The sequence below is a fragment of the Callospermophilus lateralis genome, chromosome 9 (genome assembly GCF_048772815.1).
Source record: "Callospermophilus lateralis isolate mCalLat2 chromosome 9, mCalLat2.hap1, whole genome shotgun sequence".
Taxonomy (NCBI): domain Eukaryota; kingdom Metazoa; phylum Chordata; class Mammalia; order Rodentia; family Sciuridae; genus Callospermophilus; species Callospermophilus lateralis.
Genome location: NC_135313.1, coordinates 18956853 through 18980195, shown reverse-complemented (window position 1 = coordinate 18980195; position 23343 = coordinate 18956853). Strand labels below are relative to the sequence as shown.

Sequence of the window (23343 nt, the reverse complement as noted above, 5' to 3'; positions counted from 1 at the left end):
TTTCTCTCCCGCCCCCGTCTTGCTCTCCCCATTAATGGGGAGCAGGATGTGCATATGTGTGCGTGTGTGTGCGTGCACGTGCATGTGTGTGTGTGAGAGAGAGAGACTCCACACTTACTTATGAACCCCTGCACATTTTCCTATATCCACTGCATTAAAGCACTTCAGGAGGGTGGAGGCAGTACAACTTATAGCTTTTTTTTTTTTTTTTTTTGGTACCAGGATTGAACCCAGGGGCACTTAACCACTGAGCCACATCCCCAGCCCCTTTTCGTATTTTTTTTTATTTTTTATTTTTTGAATTTTTAATATTTATTTTTTAGTTTTCGGCGGACACAACATCTCTGTTTGTGGTGCTGAGGATGGAACCCGGGACGCACGCCTGCCAGGCGAGCGCGCTACCGCTTGAGCCACATCCCCAGCCCCTTTTTGTATTTTATTTAGAGACAGGTCTCACTGTGTTCCTTAGGGCCTTGCTAAGTTGCTGAGACTGACTTTGAACTTGCGATCCTCCTGCCTCAGCCTCCCAAGCTGCTGGGATTATAGGCATGTGCCACCACATAGGGCTCTTTTTTACTTTTATTATAAAGAATCGAGGAAATGGCTCCCCAAGACCCGTGTCGCCCAGGACCCCATCCCAGGCAAAGCAGAAGCCAGGAGAGCATGGAGACTGGGGGAATCAGCCCTTCCTGGTGCCTGCATCTGGTAGAGTGGGGGAGGCTCTCCAGCTGCTGTCAGGGGACCCAGCAGCAGTCATCAGGGATGTCAGAAAATGTGAGATTTAGGGGCCCAGACCAGACCCCCTGAACAGGGTGGAAGACGCCCCAGAGTCTCACCAGGTAACACTGAGGCTCCCTGGCAGGCAACAGTGACCCATGGCTCTTCTTAGTGACAAAGTCTCAGCCACAAAGAGTCGAGGCCAAGCGTGGGAGAGAGAGGTCCTCTGCAGCAGGAACCAAGCACTAGGGCCTGAGCTGGCAGCCGGCTCCCCAGCCTGCTGGCCACGGCCAAGGGACTAGCTTGGGCATTTCACCTATATGCTCTCGTTTGGGAGTGAGACCAATCATCTCTGCTTTACGCGAGGTGTTTTATGGACTGAAATGAGTGTCAAGGAGCCACTGTGCAGAGGATGCTCAGTAAACTAAGGTATTATAAGGGAAAACCCCGTAAGAGCAAGGAAAAGGAGGTTCTTTGAATTGGTTGACAAAATTGGCAAACCCTTAGCTTGACTAACCAAAACTGAACAACAACAACAACAACAACAACAAAGACTCAAATTGCTGGAATCAGAAAGAAGGGAGACTACTACTGGCACTACAAAAATAAACAGAAGCCTAAAGAATACTATAAATAACTGTATGCCCAAAAAGTTAGATAGCTAAAATGAAATGAATTACTTTCCTCAAAAGACACAAACCACCAAAACTGACCCATGAAGAAATAGAAAAGCTGAATAGACCTATAACTAATAGACAGAATTAACAATCAAAACTTCACACACGAACACAAGCCCAGACCCACGTGGCTGCACAGGTAAATTCTACCAAACATTCAAAGAAGAAGCAATCTCAATTGTTCACAAATTCTTCCAAAAAGTAGAAAAGGAGCCAGGCACGGGAGCATGTGCCTGCAATCCCAGCTATTCAGGAGGCAAAGGCAGGAGGGTTCACTTGAATATAGCAGTTCCAGGCCAGGCCTGGGCAACACTGTGAGAAAACAAGAAAAGCAGCCAAGCTAGAAATCCCAACTACTCAGAAGGCTGGGGCAGGAGAATCCAAGTTCCAGACTAGCCTGAGCAACTTAATGAGATTCTATCTCAAACTTAAAACAAAAATAGGTAAAGACAACCTACCAAAATGGAAAAAAAATTTCAGGTCATATATTTGATCAAGGATTAGTATCTTGAACATAGACATCATTCTTTTAACTCAATAATAAAAGACAAATAACCCACCTTTTTTAAGTGGGCAAAAAACATCTGTATAGACATTTCTCCAAAGAAGATGTACAGGTGGATACATCCAATAAGTGGATGAAAAGATGCTCAAAGTGATCGGCCATCAGGGAAGTCAAAGAAAAACCACAATGAACCACAACTTCACGCCCAGGGGAATGAAGGTAACCGGCAAGTCAGATAACAGCAAGCGCTGACGAGGACATGGAGAAGCTGGCACCCTCCTACTGAGCAGGTGGGGACAGAAAATGTCACTCATGGACTGAATTGTGCTCTCAAAAAAAAATATATAATAATAAATAAAAAGACATGTTCAAGTCCAAAGCCCCCAAACCTCACAATGTGACTTCATTTGGAAATAGTGTCCTTTCAGAGGTGATAAAGTTAAACTGAGGTAATCCAACACGATGAGTCTTTATGAAAATGTCAACAGGGACACACAGACATGGAGGAGGGATGATGGGAGGACCCTGAGAGAACCGCACATGAAGATGGAAAATCAGAGTGATGTGTCCACAAGCCCAGGACTGCCCCAGGTTGGCAGCAAAGTCTCAGAAACTGGAAAGGCAAGGAAGTGCCCCGACAGCTTCCAGAGGCACGTGGCCCTGCTGACACCTTGATGTTGGACTCACAGCCTCCAGTATTAAGGCAATAAGCTCCACCGTTTAAAGCCACCCAATTGTGGCACTTTGTCATACTGGCCCTAGAAAACCAATACCAGCTACCTTGGGAAACAGACTAGCTATTTTTTTTTTAAGATAGATAGAGAGAGAGAGAGAGAGAGAATTTTGATATTTATTACTTTTTTTAGTATTCGGCAGACACAACATCTTTGTTTGTACGTGGTGCTGAGGATCGAACCCGGGCCGCATGAATGCCAGATGAACGCGATACCGCTTGAGCCACATCCCCAGCCGAGACTAGCTATTCTTTAAAAAAATTAATCATCGTGCTACGGAAGCCCCATCATTCCATGCCCGGGCCTACATGCTGAAGAGAATGGAAACACGCATCCACACGAAAGCCAGCCGAGGATACAGTGGCAGCATCCTTCACAAGAGCCCAAAGGCGAAACACACTGAATAGTCCCCAAACGGATGGATGGAAGAGAGTAAAAGGCGGTGTGCTCACATAATGGAATATTCCTTGGCCCTCGAAAGAAATGAGGCTCCAACCCAGACATGCCTTGGAACCACTGGGCTGCGTGAAAGAAGCCAGTCATGGAGACCACGGAGCCTCTGATCCCATCAGATGGACCCTCCACCTTGGAACAAGACACAGAGACGGGAAGCGGAACAGAGGCTGCTTAGGGAGGGGTGGGTGGCGAGATGGAGGATGGCGGGGCGACAGCTCAAGGGTATGGGTAGCTTTTTGAGGTGATGAAAATGTCCTAAAATCCACGGTGGTGATGCTCGCGCAGCTCTGTGGGTACACATTTCATGATACACTCGGAACTGGATGAATGGTGAACCAGAACTTTAAAGTGGTTACCAAAAAACAAAACAAAGGAGGTCCTCAAGCCCAGAAAGAACTTTTAAGGACATGACATAGTGCTTGGGGGCACTCGGAGAACAAAGACAGGGCTTCAGAAACTGTGGGGCAGAGTGACTCTCAAATACGGCTGTAAGGGAGACTCACGTGGGAAGTTTTATTTCAATAAACTGTATTAAGATGCAGCTTACATGCAGTTAAATATGCCCCTTGAAGAACACAGTTCAAGAGGTTTGGATAGCTGCACGCACCTGGATAACTACCACCGTCAAGGGTTAGAACATTTCCATTCCCCAAAATGTCCCTCATGAGCCTCTGCAGCCAATCTTCCCAGCACCCCAGTTCTGGTGATTACCAATTGCTCTTTGTCAATGGAGTTCTGCCTTTTCTAGGATTTCATAAAATGGAATGATCCAGTCTGTGCACTTCCGTGCCTGGCTTCTCTCACTCACCATCATGCTTTTTAGACTGCGCCGTGCACAAGAATAGTTTGTTCCTTTTTATTGCTGAGTGGTGTTGCCCTGTACTATTATGTCACAATTTGTTTATCCATTAACCTGTGGTGGAATAGTGGGTTCTTTCCAGTGTGGGGCTCTTGTGAATAAACCTGCCATGAATATTTGTGCACGAGTCATTCTGAGGATGTGTTTTCCTTTCTTTTTGGTAAATACCTCAGAGTAGAATCGCTGGGCCACAGCGCCAGTGTAGACGGAACTTTGAAAGAAAGAGCCAAGCTGTCACCAGAGTGGTTGTGCCATGTCACACTCCCACTACTGGTGACCACTTTGAAAAATCCCAATGCTCAGGTCAGACCCCAAACCAATTGAATCAGAGTCTCTGGGGAGCAGGACCCAGGCACTGGTCAATTGATTGATCAATAGATAGATGGATCCGTATCTATTTTATATGTGTGTGTGTGTGTGTGTGTATATATATATATATATATATATATATATATATATATATTTTTTTTTTTTTTTTTTTTTTTTTTTTTTGATACTAGGGCTTTAACCCAGGGGTACTTTGTCTCTGAGCTACATCCTCAGGCCTTTTTTTAAAATTTGAGACAAGTTCTCACTAAGTTGCTGAGGGCTTCACTAAGTTGCTGAGACTGGCCTCAAACCTGCAATCCTCCTTCCTGTCCTCCTCTGGAGTTGCAGGGATTACAGGCATTCACCACTGCACCCAGCTGGACGTCTGTCTTTTTAAAGCATCCAGGTGATTCCACAGTACAGAAGAGCTCTCAAACCACTGCCATGGCTCTCAGGTGCCATGTGGCAGGCAGAAGAGCCAAACCCGTGGACATCTGCCTACACATGTACCTTATTCTTCCCTGATGCTGGAGAGAAAGAAGGCAAAACCCATGTGAGCATCTAGTCTAGAAGCCACTGCCCTCAGCAAGCTTTTCTGGTGTCTCAGACTCTCCCTGCCTTTTATTAGATGGAAGAAAGTAGGGAGAGTAAAATAGAATCAGTCAGCTTCTTGGTCGCTGAATCTGGAGCTTGTCATTCTCAGGTTCACACAAAATAAGTCCCATGTTACAGATAAGGAAACCAGGATTTAAACTCCACAGTCTATCTCCAAGGCCGAAGCTCTTAAACAGTCCACGAGGCTCAGAGCCATCAAGGGGTCCTAGGGTCAGGAGCCCCCTCCTATCTAGCTGTGGTAGCCAGAGAACACAAGCCCCCATCCATTCACCCAACTGCACAGGAAGGCTGCAGGTGTGTTTATGAGAGACTAGATGGAAAGGTGGTGTGGGACGTGACGGCAAGGTGGGGGTTCATTATGGGATTTCCTCTCCTTTCAAGCTTGAGAGATGAGATTTAAGCCCTTCGGGTGGAGGGGAGGAGTTCAAGGCCTTGCTGCAGGCTCCTTCCTCCACCCCAGCTTGCGCCTGGGTCAGGAGAGTGCCAGGCCCTGGAAGAGGTCAGGAGAGGCTGAGGAGGGCAGCCAGGGGATGAGAAGAACTGCCCGCCCGCAGCTGGGCTCCAGCAGGCTGCCTGCCCGGCAGCAGCCTGGTCCTCTCCTTTAACTCCCGTCTGACCTGGAATGGAGCAGGTTCCTTTCTGGAAGGAACCACCGCTGCCATCAGCAGCAACTGCTATTCCAAAACAAGGGCCAAACAGGGGTGAGAACAGCGTTTCTTAAAACTGCATCTGGGGATGAGGGGAACCCGAGGGTTTGCCACACAGGAACGCTCTGTGCTATCTTTGCAACTTTTTCTGTAAATCTAAAACCATTCTAAAATTAAAAGTTGACTTAAAATAACAAATACATAAATATAACGATGTGGTGGTTGTGGGGTCAGAGTGCAGAGGCGGAAGAGAAAGGCAAAACAAGAAAATCTGCTGTGTACACACTCGGAGCATGTGCCAGAATCAAAGCGAAGGCAAATCCTGGGCCAGTCATTGTAAATCCTCAATGACAGTGAAACAGCGAGAACCGAGAAGGACCCCAGGTCACCAGGTGGGAACAGAGCACAGCTTAGAATCTGCTTCCTTCCAGATTTAAGGCAAGAGCTGGAGACGGGGTTTCCAGGACCCACAGCAGACCCCAGTGGCCCAGCAGTCCCGCCCTCTGGTGTCCCTGCCTCCTTCGCTCTTTTCCCTTCTCACCTGGTCCTGGCGCATCTATCCCAGGGCAGAGCCAGAACCACGTAGAAGCCCACTGTCCCAAGTCACCATGGTGAAGTGGGTCACTCTGGCTGGGCCTCAGTGTTGGACCTGCCTGCAACATGGAGCTACCACGAGCCCCACCCATCTCCCAGAACCACGAAGACGCAGGAAAACATCTTATGGATTCTGTGTAGACACAGGTGGCTGAAAATTTGTAACAGCTCCGCGCTGGAAAGAGCCCAGATGGCAATCAACAGGGGATGGGAAATAAACCGTGGTGCAGTCACATGATGGCAAACAACAGGCAACCGAGAAGAGGCCACTGGCTCCCACAGAAACAGAGATGAGGCTCCCAGACACCATGTCCCTTGAAGTAGCCCAACACAGAAGCCAACATGCATATGACTCAATTTACATGAAGTTCAAGGACGGGCAAAACTCACCTCAGATGATGGGGGTAAGAACAGCAATTGCCTTTGGGGGATACTGACTTAGAGGGGAGCGGGACTGTTTCTGGGGTGCTGCTCCCAGAACTTGCTTCAGTTCCTATCTATGTAAAATTCTTTATTTTATTGTTTTGGGTACTAGGAATTGAACCCAAGGGTTCTTTACCAATGAGCTCTATCCCCAGTTTCCTTTTTGCTTTATCTTTTGAGACAGGGTCTCCTTAAATTGCTGAGAGTCTTGATTAAATGCTGAAGCTGGCCTCAAACTTGTGATCCTCCTGCCTCAGCCTCTCCTGAAAGAGGAGCTGATCTTTCACATTCTTCATTCCATCATTCCCATCCTGAGTCAGCCCCTCGCTATGGGCCAGGCAGTAGTCTAGAAGCTGGGGGTGCCGCCTCTCTCTCAGCCCATCTTTGTGCAATTGAGACACCTGTGGCATCTACTGTGAGCCAAGAGCAGAGGCCCCTCCTCTCCTGACACTAGCATCTTCTTTCAAGCTGGTCCAAGTGGCAAAGAGTTGGGCACAGAATATCCAGGCTCCTTCCTGGTCTTCGCCTGTGGTGCCCAGGAAGAGAAAGATGCCTGCCACATGACAATGGTCACTTAATCCAGCACAACCCAGCTCATGTAGCTAGAAGGCGGCAGGCAGAGAGTGCAAACTCAGGCTTCTGACTCCTGTGTCCCTACCCAACACGCCACTCCCATGGCCTTGTGAAGCCCAGCCAGCAGAGCCCTCTCTCTGGGCACCTGCAGTAGCCAGACCCCAGGATGGCCCTGTTGATTCTTACCTCATGGGAGAAACACCCTTCTGTAGGTTCCTCCTGCACCAAACAGGCATGACCTGGGCACCAGGAAGATAATGTAGAAATAATAGCATGTGTCCTCCAAGGCGGGATACTAGACATGGTGGCTGGTCCTTGTTCTTTCTTGAAAGGCTCACACTTGGGAAACCAGCCACCGTGGTAAGGACACCCAAGCAGCCTAGAGAGGGGACCATGTTTGGGAAAGGATCCTCCAGCCCCAGTCCAGCCATCAGAAGATTGGGCCCCAGCCACACCTCAACTGCCATCCCATGACAGGCCCCTGGCCAGTCCTGGCCAGCTATGCCCCTTCCAAAGTCCCTAGCCTCAGAAAAACTGCATCATAAATGTCTGCTGCTGCTTTAAGCTGTGAAAATTGGGGTAATTTGTTACATGATCTTGCTGCATCTAGGGCTGGGGATGTAGGCCAGGGGTGGAGTGCCTGCCTAGCATGTTCCAATTCCTAGTGCCAAACAAACAAACAAGATACGAGCTTTCATATTGCAGTGCATAAATACCATAGCCCCCGTCAGAGCCATGGGTTCCTGCTGCAGGAAAAGTCTGGAAGGTGGACTGTTAAGACACTCAGACCAGCCACTACAAGAATAGGCTGATTTGAAAATGATCAAGAGCAGCAAGAAATCCCCAGGGTGCAGGAGAAGTGTGGGGAAGACCAAGCAAAGCAGAAATCCCGGAGCCTCCTTTCCTCGAGTTTCTCGCGCACTTCATCTATCTCAGTAAAGGGAAGCACGTGCTCCCAGGCGCTGGTTGAGAACCTGTGAGCCAGGCTTGAGCCGGTTGTCCCTGCGGCCAGCATCCCACCCATCAGGGCTCCAGGCTCTTCTGCAGAATGCATCCCACACACCATCCCACACACTGCTCTCCTGTGAGTCCCTGGGCCACGCCACCCGCCCAACCCACTTGGGCAGTGTTAGCAGCCTCTTGGGTCCCATCCTGGCTCCTCCTGGGCGCCTGTCCATGGCCAGAGCGCTCTCACAGTGAAGACGGGAATCGCACCTGTCACGCTCAGAACTCTGCAGTGTCCCACGTCCTAGCCACACCACCTTCTTCCCAGCTTGACGAGCTCGTCCCACCCAGGGTCTCTGCACTGGCTGCTCTCCTGCTTCCCAGGGGTGTGGCATTGCTGGCGTCCCACCTCACTTCCTCCAAGAAGTCCTCCTGGGCCACCTCGCCTGTCCTCTCTGACCCCCTGCTCTAGCCCCACTCCTCCTTAAATTGTTTGCCTTTTTTCTTTTTGAGAGCAGGCGGGTCTCATGGAGTTGCCCAGGCTGGCCTGGAACTTGTGGTCCTCCGGCCTCAGCCTCCTGAGTCACTGGGCTCACAGGCATGCGTGACCACGCCCGGCTTGTTCACCTATTTATCGCGTCTGCCTATTAGAAGGTAAGTCTCATGAGGGCAAAGATCCTACCTGTCTTGCTCCTGCAGAACAGTGTCCCGCACATGGCAAGGGCTTAGCCAACAGTTGTTTAATGAATCCCATCTGGAGCAGGGGATGGATCAAACGACCTCCAAGTTCATCTGGTTAGAAAACCCGGAGTACAGCCCTCCGTGGTGAGCTCTGGGGCTCCCGCTGCCCTGGCCAGCAGAAGGGAAAGTCAGGAGGGGGTGAGCTGTGGTTTCAGGGGCAGACTTGCCAGCTGGGTGGAGCACACCCCACCAGTGGGTCCATTTCCTATAGAGGAAAATCCTATAAAAAGCCCCATCTGTCTGGCCACTGCCCTGCCTGGTCACCCCCTCCCCTCTTGGTTGGCCTCTGGGGATGAGCAGAGCAGGATTGCTGCAGCCTGGAGCATCTGAGCCCCCAGCAGATGTGAGAATTGCCAGGCAGGCCGCACCCCCCGGAAGTCATCTTTGGCATCCCTCTGTCTCCACACACGAGGCTGCCGTCCAAGAAGGAGCCATCTTCTGCCACATCTCTCTAGGTCACTGATTCTCCCCTTTCCCGGCCCTATGTGACGAGTACGTTCATCCCGTTAGCCTTCTGCATGTATCCTGCTACTGCCCAGAGATGGAAGGGGAGGAGGAAGGGCGGGGGGGATGGAAAAATGTCTCCCCAGGCAGGAGGAATCAGAAGGAAGCACAGAGGTCCAATGACTCGGGGAAGTCACTCAACCCTGTGACACCTCGGCTTCCCCATCTTTAAGACAATGTGATCTTTGGCCTCTGTTTTATGCTCTAAGGGAATTAAAAGAACAAAATCTCACCATGCACATGAAATGCTTTCGAAGGTATTGCACAAAGTGTGGTACAAAGGCTCATTGCTATTAAGAGACGCAAAAGCAGGAAGAGGGATAGGAAAACAGAGACTGGAGAGGAACCAGAAATCTGGGGTTAAGGGTAGAAAACTGCCCAAGAACAGAACAAGGAGGAGCATGGAGGGAGAAGAAGGAACTCCCCACCTGAAGATAAGGCTGAGGGGACAGAAAAGCAGGTGATAATACAAGGGGCAGAAAACTCACCATACTGATGTGCCTACTGCAAGCCACAGGCCCTTTGCAGCTCAGCTAGGTGAGTGCACATCCTGGAGTCTACAGATGGGACTGGGGAGACCATATCCCTCAGCAAACAATGTATACAGTTTAGGCAAGATCTTGGGGGCGGGGTAGGGGGCAGATCCCTCACTGACTTGCCACTCCATCAGTATCCTGCCCTCCCATCGGCATCCCTTTCCCAATGGCATAAACCATGACGCCCAGAATTCTACTCATCAAGGACCATGTTTTTGAGCACCTACTATGTGATAGGCACAGGCTTGGCACTTCACACACCTCACCTTATTTAATCCTCATAAGGTACACTCCTTATTCCCACATCCTTGAGGATGAAACAGGGAACATGAGTTGCCCAAGGCCACCCAGCTAATAGGAAGGGAGCAAGACACAGATAGGGAGCCTTCCCGGCCCATATGCTCCTCTCTGAAGCATCCTCCCTGGGAAGGATGCTTCCATTCCCTGAGCGCCTTCCTGAAAGGTCAAGTGTGAAGGGCAAAGTGGGGGAAAGGGCAGGGAGGGCAGAAACAATGACAGGAGAAGGTGCCCAGCTGGCTGCTTGGGAAGGGAAGGCAGGTCTGCCGGCAGAGTGCAGCCTGAGCAGTTTCCTTCCAGAACTCTCAACCCACCCTGGTGTCCCCCACAGCCCCATACTCCAAGCAGCGGACCTATGGTTCCTTTGTCCAGGCCTGAGAGGAGCTGGGCAGCCAGGACACAGCTCCAGTCTCCGAGCTTCAGCGGCCCAGCCAGGAAACGCTGGTGGGGAAACTGAGGGCTACAGAGGGGCGTGACGGTGAGGAGGGGTGGGACAGTGGCTCAGACGGTACCAAGAGCCCGCGCCGCGATCCAGACCTCCATCCCCGTCCCCCACCTCCCCCACTTGCCCGCTTCTCCCTCCCTCCGGGTCCTATGGCTTGGACACTGAATTTTCCCATGATGGCCAAATTGGGCCAGCTAGGGCTCCCGAGGCCCGCCAGCAAACGAGACGCATCGTCCCCTCGTTCGCCCCGACTCCCCGGAGAACCAGGAAAGCACCCTCGAGGTCCCTCCCTCGGACTTCGTCCCGCCACCCGGCCTCCCGCTCCTCCACCCGCAGCCCGCCCCGGCCTTCGCCATCACCTTGACCTGCGCCCGCTCCCGGGCCCCGGCGCTTTGCATAAACAAAGAGAGGAGGAGGGACGCGGGCACCGCCCCCGCCCCGCCGGCGCCCCCGCGGTCCGGCGCGCGCCCCTTACCTTGGCCTGGCATTTCCGATGACAGGAGAAGCTGCAGACTGCGGAGGGCAGACAGAAAGAAAGTTTTAGCCGCGAGGTATGAAATGGAAACTCGGCGAAATCTCCTCCCACCCCGCCCCGGCCGGCGCTCGGAGGGAAGGAGGGAAGGAGGGAAGGAGGGAAGGAGGGAAGGAGGGAAGGAGGGAGCCCCGCCGAGGGCGGGCGCAGGGGGCGGCGGCCGCGCTCCGGGCCTGCGGGCGGGCGCCCGGGACGACCGGCCTCGGGCGGGCGCGGGAGGCGGAGGAGCGCGGGCCCGGGCGCCGGCTCCCCCGCTGGACCCCGGCCAGGGGCCAAGGGAGCCGGGACCCAGGCCCCGTGCCAGCCCCGCCGCGGAGCAAGGGCCCGTCTCGCCTTACACCCCGCGGGCGGGCAGACCCCCGGGCCTCGCACTGCACCCTCCCGGCGGAGGGCCCGTGCGCACACGCAGACGGTCACCCTCCGGCACACCCAGCACCGCTGCCCGGGCACACAGGGCTCACCCACATACCCATGCCACCCTCTGACCAGGCACCAACACACAGGCCGTCTCGTGGAGACCCTCGGAGTCCGCCGGCCTGGCACTGATTTGGGGATACAGACGTGAACACGCTCGCACAGGCTCCATGCGCAGGAGCGCGCGCACACACACACTCTCTCTCTCTCTCTCTCTCTCTCTCTCTCTCTCACACACACACACACACACACACACACACACACACTCGCAACTTGCCCCCACCCCTCCCACTACCAGAAGCTGGAATCAAATTTCCTATCAGGTTCCCAAAGCCTGGAATGTCCCCAGCCCCACCCCACCCCCCCAGGGCCCTGGGACTCTGTGGAGGAATTTGGCAAACCCCCTCCTCTCAGAAGCCGGCTGAGGGGTCTCCTGGGCTGATTTCCGCGCTGACTTGGGTCTTGTCTGCCCCAGAAGTACTGAAGCAGGTGGGTGGGGCACTGGAAAGAGGGGAAGACCCTCGACCCAAAAGGCCAGCAGCCACACACAGCCCAGGGCCACGCTAAGAGCACACAGTCTCTGGCACTTTGCCCCACTCAGCTTGGAGCCCACCTGATTCTCAGAAAAACGCAGCTGGGGGTCTCAGGTAGGTGAAGGCCCCTGGGCTGGGCGGAAAAGCAGCTCCAGGACTCTCCACCTGGGGACTCTGGTTTGTTTGAGGCATCCTTTGGGCTTGAGGGTGGGAGACAAGGGTGGGAGAGGCTGCAGGCAAACTGGGTGGAGCCTGGGATGTGACCTTGGCACTGGCCCTAGCTTGGGACCTTCTCCCAACCCAGTCCTGGCCCAGTTCAGGCCTGTGACTCAGCTGGTGGTGAGCAAGGCTTTCCTGACCCCCAACAGCCAGGGACATCACCCTGGCCACACCAGGGCACAGTCCCCTTGGCCACCCAAGTCACATCCACTGGTCTAGCGCTTTGGCTTCTCAGCTGTCCCCATGCTCCCCACCCCAGGTGGCAGCTGTCTCCGTTCCAGAAGGTGTTCCCTCTCTGACCCCAGCAGCTCCCCACCCAACCCCCCCCCCCCCCCCCCCCCCCGGGGCCCTCTTTGTGGCCAGGGAACGCGGAATTGAGAGAGCCTCAGCCTTGAGGCCTGAGTCTGCAAGGCCCTCCCTGGGCCGCTGCCTCCAGATCCAAGGACCTCCCCTTTGGCCAGCTGTGGGCTCTGTCAAGAATGGGCTCTGTCTCCCCACCACCACCACCGCACACATGCACCCAGAAAACCTGCAACGCAGGACAGGCTGCATAAATGTTTGGGTTGGAGCTGACTGGAGATCCCTGGGGTGTGCGCTGATAGCCACCCCACTCCCTCTCAGCCTCTTCCTGTCCTGTAGCCCCCCTCAACATCTCATGGTCAGAGGCATCTCTCACGTCCACCTCTCAACCCCAGTCTAGACACCAGGGGCACAGGGGGGTCAGAACCTGGTCTTCCAGCCTCTCGTGTTTCTGACAGTTCCCATAAATCAGCGAGCTCATTCCTACCTCAGGCCCTTGGCTCTTGCGGCTCCAGCTGCCGGGGACATTCCTCACTCTCTACTGGGTGGAATCTCTCTTGCCCTCTGGAATCCTTTTAAAGCCATCTCAAAAGGACCTTTCCTAACCGCCCAAATTCGAGTGGGTCGCCCCTGTTCTTACTCAGCTCCTGATCATCTCCTTCTCTGCACAGTTCACCCTCTGAAGTCATCTCGAGTACTTTCCAGTAGCTTATTTATAGATCTGTGCCCATGTCCCTCACACCATGTCCCCAACAGCCAGGACGCTGTCTGCTTCAGATCTGAAGGACCGTGCAGCATCTTTGTGCAAATTAGACAAAGGCCCACCATCTGGGCAGGCCAGCCCCATGACCCACAGCCGGGGATGCGTGTGCTCTGTCCCTGTGGGAATGGAGAGAAGGACCCTTTCCCCAGGCAGGTCCCGCCCTGTGCCAGGACACACCGCATGACAAGCAGAACGTGGGCTGATTCCAGGGCTCCCTCCAGCAGACACCCTTGGAGGTGCCCAGCCTACACAACTGTACAGGGCAGCCTGCCTGGCACAGAGGGGCAGGCGGTCAGCAAATGCCCTCAAGTGGAAACCAGGAGGAGAAATCTTTGGGCAATCTTGGTACAGCATGCCCAGTGCTCCCTCCGCCCCAGCCTGCCCTTGGCTGTGTACAGCACGGGGTAAGAAAAGACCTCCACTAGTTCCCCACCCAAAAGTCAAAAGCTCAGCAAACTGAACACGAGTGGCAAGCGGTAGGTTCCCAGCAGGTCCAAGTGACCAAGCCCCATCTTCAGAAGCACCTACCCTCAACCCCAAGGAGGCCTTCCCTCTGAGTCCCCTCCAGGGATCACCTTCTCAGGTCTTCTCCCAAGGGGCAGTGCTTCCTACTGTCTACCTGGTCTCCCTCGTGCTGCCATCTGAAGTATGGGCAAGCACCTCTCAGAGGAATGAACTATCCAAGTGTGTCACGGAGCGTTCTGTTCCTAGCTCACACCTTTCTGTCAGCCTCCCCCACTCTGATACTGCAATCAGTGCCACAGTTTGGATCTGGTGTCCCCCTGAGATCCATGTAGTGATGGCGTGATCCCCACCCTGTGGCACAGTTGGGAGGTGGTGGGAGGACACTGGGTCATGTGGGCATGCCCTTGATGAGGATGTGGGGACCATGGCACGAGCCACGATGCTCTGTGCCCCCATTGGCCCAAAGAACGGGGCCGGGTGACTGTGGACCGAAGCTGAGCCACAGTAAACTGTCTTCCTTCACATTGATTTACCTCCGGTTTTTCGTCACCCTGAGTGGAACTCTGACCGAAGGAACTCTGACTAACCCATAGTGCAGAAATGTGGCCTGTGACTTCCAAGGCAAGGCCACAAAGCCACTCTGACTTCAGCCTCAGTCTCCTGGATGACTCACCTGGGGGAGGGCAGTCCCCGGGCAGCCCAGTGGGGCAGCCTTGTGGGGACGAGCTGGGGCCCCCGAGCCACCAGCCAGCCCCAGCCGGGCAGGCCTGTGAGGGTGCCGTGCTGGGAGGGGACTATCCAGGCCTGCAGATGAACTCAGCCTGCTCGCACCTTGGCCCAGCTTTTGAGAGACCCTGAGCCAGAACCAGTCGCTAAACCACTGAGTTTGGGGATCGCTTTCTACACAGCCGCAGAGAACGAATCTAGAGGCCAGAGCTCAGGAGCCAGGCACAGAGGCACACCCCTGTAATCCCAGAGACTTGGGAGGCTGAGGCAGGAGGATTGCTAGTTTGAGGCCGCCCTTAGCAACTTAGGGTGTAGCTCAGTGGGGTGGGGTGGGGATGTGGCTCAGAGGATTCAGTCCCCAGGAAAACACCCAGCCACACACCGAGACCTGTCCTTTGTGGAAGAGGCAGAGAGCTGCCCAGGCTGTCCGGATGCCAGGTCCCTGCAGGCCCGTGGTCTCACGCTCCTGCACCTGCCTTTCCCCAAAGAACCCTTGGATTGACAACACCTGCACAGGTGGGCCCCCAGCTCTCCTCCCGCTGTGGCAGCCCGTGTATAAGGCCAGCTGTCCCCTTACTGTGTCCCTCCTGAATTCACAAGCTGGACCCTAAGGCCCAATGTCACAGTACTAAGAGGTGGGACCTGCAGGAAGTGGCCAGGCCACTCCTGAAAGGCCCTGGGCAGCCTGTTGCCCTCCCATCCCTTCAATCTCAACGTCCACCCCCTCTGGAAACAGACCAGGCCTCCCCAGACAGGATCTGCCCGTGCCTTGATCCTGGACCTACAGCCTCCAGAACTGTGGGCCATGAACTTCCGTTGTTTATAAATGACCCAGCCTAAAGCATTTTGTTACAGAAGCACAACAGATGGAGACGCTGCCCCTCACAGTTGCCACCTGCCTCTTCCTCCCGCCAAGAAGGAAAATCTTAGGTTCCAGCCCTGAAGCTGTCTGTCCCACACGCTGGCGTTGACGGGCAACGCCCAGCCTGAGGCTGCAGGACACTCCCTCCCCAGGGGCCATTTCTCACTGGGGCCTGCAGCAGGTGCGGGAAGAACAAGGTAGGAACGGGCAGCACCCTCCCCGGCACTGTCCCTCAGGTGCCCAGGCCCTCCCTGGACCCGTCTTGGGGTGACCAGGGCCTTCCAGCTCTAGGGCCTTGCAACCAGACCCACACGGCACCCTCTAGAGCCAGCACCCCTGCAAGGCGAGGCCCAGGGCAGCGCCTGTGACCACAGCTCCGTGGACACCAGGAGCCCCAGGCCTCCCATGGACGTCCACAGTGTCCACAGGGCAGGGCCAGTGGTGGCCTGAGAGGGAGCAGAGCCCCTGGGGGACAGGCCTTTGGGTACCCGCTAGGGGGAGAACTGCACCCCACGCGCAGCTCTTGGCGGCGGCTCCCACCCCAGCTGGGCTGCCGGACGCTGTCCTGGGGTGGCTTCCTGCTCTCGGGAACACAGGAAGCCAACATTGTTGGGATCTAAATGGCCTTTTCCTCCTGGTCTCGGGTCGGAAAATGAGCACATGGCCTCAGTGTGCACCGGCGTGCCTAGCCGGGCCTCCCACCACCTCAGAGGGGCTGGCCCACCTGCTCACCGGGCCACTCGCTTAGCCTTGCCCTGCCCACTGCTCATGGCCTGGGCTGGAAGTAGGCAGTGGTTCATATAATTGTTAATTTGGCCAAGCCAGAGTACCCAGATGTTTAGTCAAACATCACTCTAGATGTTTCTGCAAAGTTATTTTTAGATGGGATTAACATTAAGATCATTAGACTTTAAGTATGTTCCCCTCCATTATTGTGGGGGGCCTCGTCCAACCCGTTGAAGGCCTTCATAGAAAAAGACCTTCCCAAGAAGAGGAAGTTCTGCCCGCAGGCATACTGCTTTTGAACTTGAACTACAACTCTTCCTTGGGTCTCCAGCCTGGGGCCCACCTACAGATTTCTGACTTGCCAAACCTCCATAACCACATGGGCCAAACCCTTAAAAATAAAGCTCTATGGGGCTAGGGCTGGGGCTCAGCGGTAGTGCACTTGCCTGGCATGTGTGAGGCACTGGGTTCGATTCTCAGGACCACATATAAATAAATAAAATAAAGGTCTATCTAAAAAATATTAAAAATATTTTTAAAAAATAAATATCTATCTCTCTCTCTCTCTCTCCCTCCCTCCCTCCCTCCCTCCCTCCCTCCCCCTTCCCCTCACACACATCCTGTTAGTTCTGCTTTTCCAGAGAATTCTGACTAATACAAGGTGTCTTAAGGTAGTCAGGGGGCACCGTGTGGTTCCAAAGTAGGAACAAAGAAACCTTCGAGATCATCCTGCCCAGTGGTTTTCTGTTTCATTTTAAAGCTAAACTGTTCATGCAGACAGTTTGGAATCTGAGTGACGCTGGTTAGGATGGAATGGATCTGTTAATCCCAGGGCCTGGGCTCTGATCTGAGCACTTTGTGTAGTATCTCATTTAACCCCTACAGTCACACCAGGAGGGGGATATTGCTATTTGTCCCATTTTAAAAGTGAGTCAACAGGCTCCAAGCAATGAAGCAGTCCGCCCAAGGTCTCACTAATAGGGCCACAGCTGGGATTGGAATCCAGAGCCTTCTTCTAAGCCCTGTGAAAGACTGCCACATCGTCCCACCTACTCATATATTTAACTCCTCAAACAGGAGCTTTTCTGTTTGAAAGGGGGGCAGGGATTCTAGAGCCCTGATCAAGCCTCCCCTTGGATTTCACCTCTTTCCTCACCTCTAGGGCCCCTAGAGCACCCCCAAGCACCTGACGGCTCCTTTGGAATGCAGTTTAAGTCCTCTGATCTATTCCAACCCCTTCGTTTTAAAGGGGAAAATCAGTTCCCGGGAAGGTAACAGCCGGACAGTGGAAAGCCAGGACTAGCGACCCAGGTCTTCCCTGGGGTGGGCAGTGACCAAATTCACTGTTACATCGTGTACGTGGATGAATATGTAACAACGAATTCCACCAGTATGTGGGATAATTATATAATTATAATGCACTGATAAAAATATGGGGAAGAAGAAAAAAATAGATAAAAATGAGTAGTTGTCAAAAAAAAAAAGAAAAGAGAGAGAGAGAGAAAGTGACCCGGGGTTTTCCATTCAATCAGGAGCCTCTGGTGGCTCCACGAGGGTCCTCAGATAGGAGGTGGGAGTTGGGGATCCTCGGTGACACAGGGAAAGGAGCTCCCTGTACCAGGGTCCCCCCAGTCCATCCTCTGGGTGGGCTGGTGCCCTTGTCTTCCCAAGTGCGTCCTGCTTTAAGGGAGCGTCAGGTGACTGTCCCCCTTCTACATTGAGAGAGGAAGTGGCCCGAGCCTGGGCCCCAGAACAGGCCCAGGTGGCAGCCCTTGGGCTCCCGAGCTGGCATTCTGGTCCTTTCCCTTGGGTTTCAGCCTAGAGGGAAACTAGGTTTGAACCAGGCTCTGAGTCCCTCCAGCCTCCCTCTGAGGTCCCCAGTGTTCACCCGCCCCAAGAGCGCCCCCCTGAGGCCTTGTGGGGATCCAGTTTGGACCAAGGAGCTCCCACACAGCCCTCAGGACCCAGCCCACCCTTCCTGCTGAAGCCGGGCAGCCTCTCCTGCACACTGGGTCACCCTTACACCACAGCCTAGGATGGCCTGTGTGGATGACGGGACGGATGGGTGAGATGACTGGATAGAGGATGGATGGGGGGGGGGTGATCGGACGGATGGGTGATGGATAAAAGCATCTGTTCGCCTTGTGTCACCACAATCTCCAGGTTCCAAAGCACAGAGGGTGGATCCACTTCCTCCTTTGCCACCCGTGAGGCCAGGCCTGCAGAGGGTGACGTAGGGCTCTGGTGCCAGGAGTCTTCCCCTCTTTGCTGGGACTGGCCCCTGGGCCTTTGGTAGCTCAGCCCTGACACCTAGTGGTGCTCTGGAGTATAGCCCCGGCTTCCTCTCCTTTTTCGCCCACCCCCGCACTCTCCACCGGTGCCCAGTGGGGCTGCCAAAAAGCTTGGCCATCCACCCTCCTCTCTGGTCCACACCGGCAGGGCCAGGCTGGGATCCGGGTGAGATTAGTGCCACCTCTTGCTCACCTTGGGAGCTTTACATAAGTCAAGATCCCTGTCAACCCAAGCACTCAGGCCAGGTCAGCTGGGAAACCCAGAAGCAAGGTAGGAAGGAGCCAAGGAAGACTGTAGCCAGAGATGTGCCTGAGGTGACACAGTGAGCGTCCCCAGGACTTCCTTCTAGCCCTACCCCCCAGCTGCCTCCTCTCCCAGCAGCTCTGGAGGTTCCTGGGTGATGGGAAGATGTGAAGGGAAGGGAGAGGCTGGGGGGCGGGGAACTAGCTTATACCGCCTCAGGTGGGTGGGGTGGGGGCTGTTATTAGACAAAATGCAAACCCCTCCCTCGCAGCGCCTCTCCCCATCTCTGGCTGGCACCTAAGCCACCAGCAAGTCCCAGGCAGACCTCTTGGGAGGAGGGCGACACCATGTGGCTGATTTTGGCATTGCAGAAGCTTCTGTGGGAGGCCTCACCTCCTGCGGGGTATCCCCCAGCCCTTCAGTTAAGGACCTTCAGTTAATAACCCTCTGCCCTTCACCCATGGCAGACCAGCCTGGGAGGCCATCCACATACACGCTCCCATTGGCTCAGTCCCTTGCACATTTCCAGCCACACAATCCTGCCTCCAACACCCAGCGGAAAGGCCTCGATCCCCCAGAGACACCTGAAAAGCCCAGTGCCACCCTGCCAGCCTGCGCAAGGGACGTGACCACCACCAGCCTCCGTCGCCTCATCTGTAAGATGGGGATGGCACCGGGGCCTGCAGACGCTGTGAGCCGTGATGAGGTCAGGCCCGCGAGTACTTGGTGCTCAGTAAGTGCTGCAGAAATCCTCTCCCCAGCCCAGCTCAGACTGCAGCATGGAGCGAGACAGCAGGAAGAGAGGCCACTGGGGAGGACCACATGAGCAAGACTCCAGGGCAAGAGAGAGCCCTGCCCACTGGCAGAGTTGACACAGTGGCCTTCTTGGGAACTGTGTGGGGCGCAGCTGGTTTGAGGATGCAGTTGGGGGCGGGGACGTGGGGCAGGGGGCTGGGAAGGCTGATTCTGCCAGACCCCACATCGCGGGAAGGCTGGGCTCCATCTTAAGGGCAGTGGAAGCCTCCCAGCTTTAGCCAGGGCAGGGACTTGACTACACTTTCAAGTCCCACGGGAAGCTGGTGCAGAGCTGGATTAGAGAGAGTGGTCAGGAAATGGTGGCTGCCCTTGGCCATCCAGACGAGAGACGCTGGCAGCTGAGCCAGGTGCTACGGGGGAGCTCAGCGACTCTAGCTGCATTGGGGGCCCTAGTGATTGATGGAATGTGGGGCGAGGACAGGAAGGCATCTGGCAGGGCCACGGGTGGGAGGGTGGCATTGGTCCAGAGCCTGGCTGCAGGGGCTCCTGTGACTCCCCCATGATCTGGGACAAGATACCAACTTCTCTGGAGCAGTGATGGCCACACCCTGGCCTTTCCAGGAACCCAGGAGAATAGGGATTGAAAAGCTCAGCAGCCAGCCCGTCCGTCCACCACTGACTCTGATCTGGGGCCTCGTAAGTCACCCCAAGCTGCCACAAGGGGAGGAATGTGGCTTGGCTTCTTAGCAGTACTCCCAGGGCCAGCCACACGCCACCCACACACCTTCCACACGCCATCCACATGGCTTCCACAGGTCATGCAACACCTCAGCCACGTGGCCACTATGTGTTGTCCACGTGACCTCCAGGTGCCTTCCCCACACCCTCCCCACGGCTCCCATACCCCAGCCAACCAGCCATCCGCACACCACCACATGCTACATGCTACGCACACGCCCTTCCCCACGCCATTTGCATGCCTCAGTGTGCCAGCCAGACTTCACACCACGCACACTGGTTACTCCGCTCATCCTCAAGATACCTGCCACGCCCATGCCACCCACCACCTGCCACGGGCCACCCACACGCTCCTACACACCACCACCCAGGGAGCCCAGCCTCCTTTCCCAGTGAGAACCAGGCACCGGCTCAGAACCCAAGGACACGTGCCAGCAGAGTTCCAGTCTGAGCTGGGCTGGGCCACGGCTCCCCCGGTGACCCGCTCCCCCAGCTCCAGTCAGCCAGCCGCTCACCTTTGCAGGTGCAGCCCTCCCGGGTGATGGCCTGTCGGCAGATACCACAGGGCTTCACCTTCTTGAAAGTCTTCACCTTGAAGTGGTGGGTCTTGGGGGCCTCCAGATCCTCTGGCTGTGGAAGAAGAGGCACAGGGGTCAGCCTGGAGTGAAGGCTGTGGTCCTGGGGAGGGGCTGGGGCTCTGGAGAAGGAGCAGGCAGGAGGAGGGAGGAGGGGAGGCCAGAGCCCCTTTGTGGGCCGAAGGAGGGAGGAGGTACCCAGGGACTGTAAACAGTGTGAGGTGACTGAACACTCACCCTGGGCTCAAGGACTTGCATGGAGTCAATGATGGGGGTTCAGACAGCACCCGAAGACCCCAGAACTCTGGGATCACAGACCCCTCTGTGTCTTACCAGTCATTTTTTTTTTATTTACTTTATTCTTGGGGCATGGCTTTCCCACAGTGTAGTGCAAGAGTTAAACGTGCAAGAGCAACTTGGGCACGGTGGTACACGCCTGTAATCCCAGCAGCTTGGGAGGCCAAGGCAGGAGGATCACAAGTTCAAAGCCAGCCTCAGCAGAAGCAAAGCAATAAGCAACTCAGTGAGACCCTGTCTCTAAATAAAATACAAAATAGGGCTGGGGGTGTGGCTCAGTGGTCAAGAGCCCCTGCATCAAATCCCTGGTACCCCAAAATAAATAAATAAAAATCAAAGAGTTTAAATGTCCTGCTTAATTGAGCTGAGCTGTGGCTCAGAGGTTGTCTGGTGTGTGGGAGGCCCTGGGTTCCATCCCCAACACCCCAAAACAGAAAGGTTTTGCTAAATACAACTTGATACATGTGCACCCCATCTAGCCAAGCCCCAGAAGGCTCACTGTTGACCCCTCCCAGTCAGCGCCTCCCCTACCTAAATCTCACTGGGACTTCTCTCCAGAGAATCATTGCGTGTCTTTTTGGTTTGGGGGGGTTTCGTTGGTGATGGTGGTCTTTGGTGGTGGTGTTTGGTGTGTGTGTGTGTGTGTGTGTGTGTGTGTGTGTGTGTGTGATGCAGTACTAGGGATCAAACTCAGGGACACTCTGCCACTGTGTTGAAGCCCCAGTCCTTTTTATTTTATTTTTTTTATTTTGAGACAGAGTCTTGCTGAGTTGCTGAGGCTGGCCTCCAACTTGTGATCTTCCTGCCTCAGCCTCCCCGGTCTCTGGGATGAGAGGGGCACGCCCTGGAGCTGAGTACCATTTTGCCAGGGTTTTGACTTCCTGATGAGGCGCTGCACAGTGAGTGCTCTGTGTCCGGCTTCCCTCATGCCACACTAACCTGTGAGATGCCCCCGCATTGTCCCATGTCCCTTCTGGGCCCGTGCTCTGTGGTATTGCTCTTACGGATACAGCAGGCACCCATCATTTCACTGCCGATGGTCCTCGATGTGCCACCCGTGTCCCAGCAGGTGGGTTCCTCCCCTCTCTCACTCTCTGCCCCTCCCCACACCCCCAGTGCAGGAAGCCTCTTCCATCTTTATCTTTATTTCCTATTCTCTGCATTATGAAAACACGCACCCACAATTTTGTCTGTTTGTCTCTTGGGCAGTCTGGGATTGACCCCAGGACCTTGTGCATGCTAAGCACGCTCCCAGCCTATGAAAATGTTAAAATTCCTGTTTTAAACTGCACTGCCAAGCACGTGAGAAGAGGGAAGACAGGTGGTTCGATTCCTCCTGTCTGACTTGCCGGAAGTCCTTGGCCACTAACCACTCCTCCCCTCCCACGGGCCACAGCACCACACCCCTCAAGCGCTTGTTGACTTTTGCTTTGTTGTTGTTTGTTTGTTTGTGTTTGTACTGAGGATTGAACCCAGGGGTGCTCTACCACTGAGCCACATCCCCAGCCCTTTTTATTTTTTATTTAAAGAGTCTTGCTAAGTTACCTAGGGCCTTGCTAAGTTGCTGAGGCTGGCTTTGAACTCATGATCCTCCTGCCTCAGTTTCCCAAATCACTGGGATTACAGGCATGTGCCACCACGTCCAGCTCCCCCAGCCCTTTTTAAAGATTTTTGGTTTTAGACAGAGCCTTGCTAAGTTGCCCAGGTTGGCCTTGAACTTGTGAACCTCCTGCCTCGGCCTCCTGGGTGGCTTGGATCACAGGTGTGCACCACTGCACCCAGGTTTTATCCGCCTTTGTAACCATGCATGGAAACACACTGAATTGCAAAACCCCTCCTAGACGGGCCCACTCTGGGGTCCCAGCCCAGTCACAGGCTGGGGGAGCTCCCAGGTCAGAGGACTCCCAGGGAGAGACTCCTGCCCCAGGCTCCCCCTAGGGTCTACCCCAACTCTTCCTTTTCCTGCAGGGGTAAGGAGTTCACTGCAGAAGGGAGTCCTGGGGGAAAGAGAGCATAAAAAAAAAAAAAAAAAAAAAAGAAAAGAAAATCAGATAAAATGAGACAGAGTCCAAGACAGAAGCCAGAAAGGCAAAGAGGCAGAGAGAAACAGAGACAGAGAGAGTGAGAGAGACAGAGAGAACCAGGCGGTGGGGGTAATAGAGACAGACGAGGGGGAAAGAAGACCTAGATAAAGACAGAGACAGCACAGCACACAGGAGCATGAGTAGATGAAGACACAGAGACCCAGAGGGACCCAGAGGATCACAGAGGACAGACGGACAAAAGGACACGGGAGCTGCCAACAGCCAAATCTGCAAAGATCAG

The 23343-nt window shown here is 54.5% G+C and overlaps 1 protein-coding gene across 15 annotated transcripts in view; it reads right to left on the bottom strand.

Annotated features, from left to right (window-relative positions):
- Tns1 (tensin 1) overlaps positions 1-23343 on the bottom strand; it is a 248433-nt gene that overhangs the window by 146569 nt on the left and 78521 nt on the right. For 13 of the 15 annotated variants that reach the window (XM_076865446.2, XM_076865445.2, XM_076865447.2 and 10 more), the window contains 2 exons: positions 20662-20776; positions 11053-11090 (listed from right to left, as the gene is read on the bottom strand). The exons of 1 other annotated variant lie outside the window; for it this stretch is intronic. In XM_076865446.2, coding sequence (XP_076721561.2) covers positions 11053-11090; positions 20662-20776 — 153 coding nt within the window. Of the gene's footprint in view, positions 1-11052; positions 11091-11578; positions 11598-20661; positions 20777-23343 lie in introns of those variants that run through there. One more of the 15 variants, XM_076865458.2, reaches the window with a different exon arrangement.